At 53.3% G+C, this 3,283-nt stretch overlaps 1 protein-coding gene across 1 annotated transcript; it reads right to left on the minus strand.

Moving 5' to 3' along the window:
* Window positions 1-1,303: 1,303 nt before the first annotated feature.
* LOC107399425 (golgin subfamily A member 2-like) lies at window positions 1,304-2,864 on the minus strand. Its single transcript, XM_015986160.3, has 4 exons — window positions 2,493-2,864; window positions 2,289-2,396; window positions 2,057-2,144; window positions 1,304-1,667 (listed from the first exon to the last, which is right to left on the minus strand). The coding sequence occupies exons 1-4, from the start codon at window positions 2,529-2,531 to the stop codon at window positions 1,543-1,545; spliced, it is 360 nt and encodes a 119-aa protein (XP_015841646.1). The 5' UTR covers window positions 2,532-2,864; the 3' UTR covers window positions 1,304-1,542.
* Between the last annotated feature and the right edge of the window lie 419 nt (window positions 2,865-3,283).

Raw genomic sequence — 3,283 nt, forward strand, 5'->3', positions numbered from 1 at the left:
CAGTGACTCTCCCTACCAATAAAATCCCTGCCTTCAAAAGGCCTGGGAAACTTGACTTCAGATCATCTTTGTCTGATCTAGTCTGGTGCCAAGCTATAAGCAGAGAAAATTCAGTCCCTGAGTGGGAGTGAGAGATGATTAAAGTTGGGGGTAGGGTTCTGTACAGATGGGGTATGGAGGCCTCTCATTCGGGAAGAGAATAAGGGTTCTGTCCTACCCCAGTTGGAATGAGGGCCCTAGAGCCAAACAGCTAGGGCTGGTGCAGGGTCAGCCAACTTTTGGCACGTGAAGTGTCACCCTGCATTCATGACAGATAATCTTGGTGATATTCATCCTACCAGCAGGCATGCGTTCTGAAAGCCTGGTCTGTTTCTGTCTCATAGGGTCTCTGCAGGAATGCCAAGGGTCAGCAGCCTGTCCCCAGACATAGGCAGAGTTCAGGCTAGTGCAAAGCAGGGGGCGGACAGCGTCTGGGTACTGCCTGAGGCCAGATGGAGTCTTTGTGCTCTGTGCCCTAGGAATACTCTCAACCCTGCAGACTGCCCACTGAACAGAACTGCTGATACCATGCCAAGCCAGGCCTCATCTCTGCTACCTCTGGGGCAACCAGAGTAGGAATGCCTTCCTGAACACTGGTTGCTATTGAATTTGCTTCTCTCTCTGACTTTGGAAGATTCAGGCAACAGCATCCAGACACACCTGGCCAAGTCCTGTCTATACCATAGCCTTTAAAATGGGGGTAGTTGAATGAGGTGGTTACAAAATAAATGTGGGCTGGAGAGATGACTCACAGGTTAATAGTCTTCCAGAAAAGGGCATTGTGTGGAGTCAGTTCTCTTTCTACCTTTATATAGATTCCAGGTATTGAACGCATGTCATGAGGTCTATGCAGCAGTTTTGCCCACTGAGACATCTGACCACTATGTAGCTGAGGGTGATGTTGAACGCCTGATCTTTTTGCCTCTACCTCTATGGGTTTACCATCTCCTGCAGCTCCCCCAGCCTCTTGTCAGCTCCTTTTTGACATGCTGCCCTGACTGCAGGGCACTGGTAATCTCCATGTTCTTGTTGGTCTGGACAGAAAGCAGCAGTCATCTGGATCCAATGTGGGTAGGGTGCACAGACCTGCATGTGCCCCTCCTCCCACAGAGCAGGGAAGACTGCTGGATCATTCCCACACACCCGGGAGCTCTGGCTTGCAGGGTGCCTTCACCACTCACTACCATTTCCTGTGAGGTAGCACTCCATCCAGAAGGGCTGTGTTCCCTATGAGAAAGGAGGGTCTGCAGCTCCGCACCAGCCTGACAAAGCCGTTCTGCAGCTCCACACCAGCCTGACAAAGCCGTTCTGCAGCTCAGCCAACTGCTCCTTCAGCTCCCGGTTCTGTGAGAGCGCTCTGCTGATGGTGGTGCGGTCACTCTGCATGCTCTCCAGGATCTGCTTGCGCTCCTCTGCCTGCTCACTCCAGCGCTCGGCCGCCCGCTCCAGCTCCAGCAGCCGCTCCTCCTGCTCCCGGTTCAGGAGGCTTAGGCTCTCATTGTCCTACACCTGGGCCTTCAGCTGTCCCATCAGATTCTCCAGTTCCTTCTGCAGCTGCTCAACCTCTCCCTGCAGCCGCTCTTCGACCTCAGAAGGCCCAGCTGGAGGCTTTGGGGGCGGTGGCTCCTCTGAGAAAGGAAGCAGGCACAGTGAGGGGATCCACCCTTGGCTTCTCAGATAGCTCCATTGTGAGCTCAAGTCAGGCTTCCTGCCCCAAGCCTTGGCTTCTTTTCTGTCAGGGTCTAAGACGAGGTAAGCATTTTAAGCCACTCTAGTACAGTTCTGTGATGCTCAGTCACCTGCGGGGGGGCGGGGGGGGGTGGGGGGGCAGTAGGCATGGCACCCTGCTCTGCACAGAAGGACACATGCTCAGAGGGATAAGACTTGCCACCTCCTGGCAGAGACCCCTGGCCCTCTGCTACAGTGCCCTTGCACCCACCTGCCTCCCCAGGGCAATGGAAACCACTTTCGTGGCCCTTGGCCACTCCTGTTCTCAGGTCACCCTTGCCCTACTCACCCATCTGACTCCTGAGTGCTGCTAAGCTGGTCTCCAGCTCTTGTACCTGACTCTCTTTGTGCTCCTTCTCTTCCTTCAGTGTGTGCACCTGCCCAGAGGCACAGGGAAAGAGCTGGAGCTCTCAGGCATCATCTAGTCCCGGTCCCACCTCTGTAAAACTGAAGCCCCTAACCCCTCAGCTGCACCCTACTGGTGCACAGGAAGAGCAAGGACACCAGGGGCCAGGCCTCACTTGCTCTGCCATTTGCTGTATCCTCTGCTGCCACATGGCACTCTCTCCTTTCAGGTTCTCTGCATACTGGTCCCTCTCCATCTGGAGCTGTCTCAGCGACTCCATCAGCTGCATCAGTCAACGCACAAGTTACGAAGGGCTGTCACTAGTTCTCACCTGCCCTTGGCCACCTGAGGTCATGCCTTCTCCCCCACACATCCTCACCTGGCCTACGTGAGTCTCCAGCTGAGCCCGCTCCTCCATGGCATGTTGTAACTGCTGGTTACTGTCAGAGGCCTCAGACTGGCTAGAGAACTGTAGAAGGAAAATGAAGGGCTCCACGTCAGTGTTCCCCCCCAAGAGTGTAAGCTGGGATGAATGGACAACTCAGGGTCACTGCAGTATGAGAAAAGTACCAGGAGGCGGTAAACAGCCTCCTGCATACGTCATTTACATGACACAGGATGATGGCTTTTCAGCTGGGCAGGAGGCTCAGGCCTGCAGCCTCAGCACTGGGAAGGCTAAGGTAGGAGGACTACCGTGAGTTCAAGGCTAGCCTGGTTACCCAGTGAGTTACAAGTCACTCTGGGCTACCGATAAGACTACTGATAGAGCAATTGCTCTATCACTGAGCCACAACTCCAGGTTTTTAAATTTTATTAATTTTTAGGCAGGGGTACGTGTATCTCAGGCTAGTCTCAAACTAGTATATAGCTCTGGATGACTTTGAACTTCTTATCCTCAATTCTCTACCTTCTGAATTCTGGAATTACAGACATGTACCACCATACACCATTTTCAAGTTCTTACCAAGAACTTGTGCCAGCTCCACCAGGGCTATTTCGAACACATCCTTTAGAACAACAACACAAAATTGGGCAGTGGTGGCACATGCCTTTACTTCCAGCACTCAGGAGGCAGAGGCAGGTGGATCCGAGTTTGAAGCCAGCCTGGTTTACGGAGCAAGAGCGAGTTATAGGACAGGCTCCAAAGTTACACAGAGAAGTCCTATCTCA

This window comes from Peromyscus maniculatus, chromosome 4 (assembly GCF_049852395.1).
Source record: "Peromyscus maniculatus bairdii isolate BWxNUB_F1_BW_parent chromosome 4, HU_Pman_BW_mat_3.1, whole genome shotgun sequence".
Lineage (NCBI taxonomy): Eukaryota > Metazoa > Chordata > Mammalia > Rodentia > Cricetidae > Peromyscus > Peromyscus maniculatus.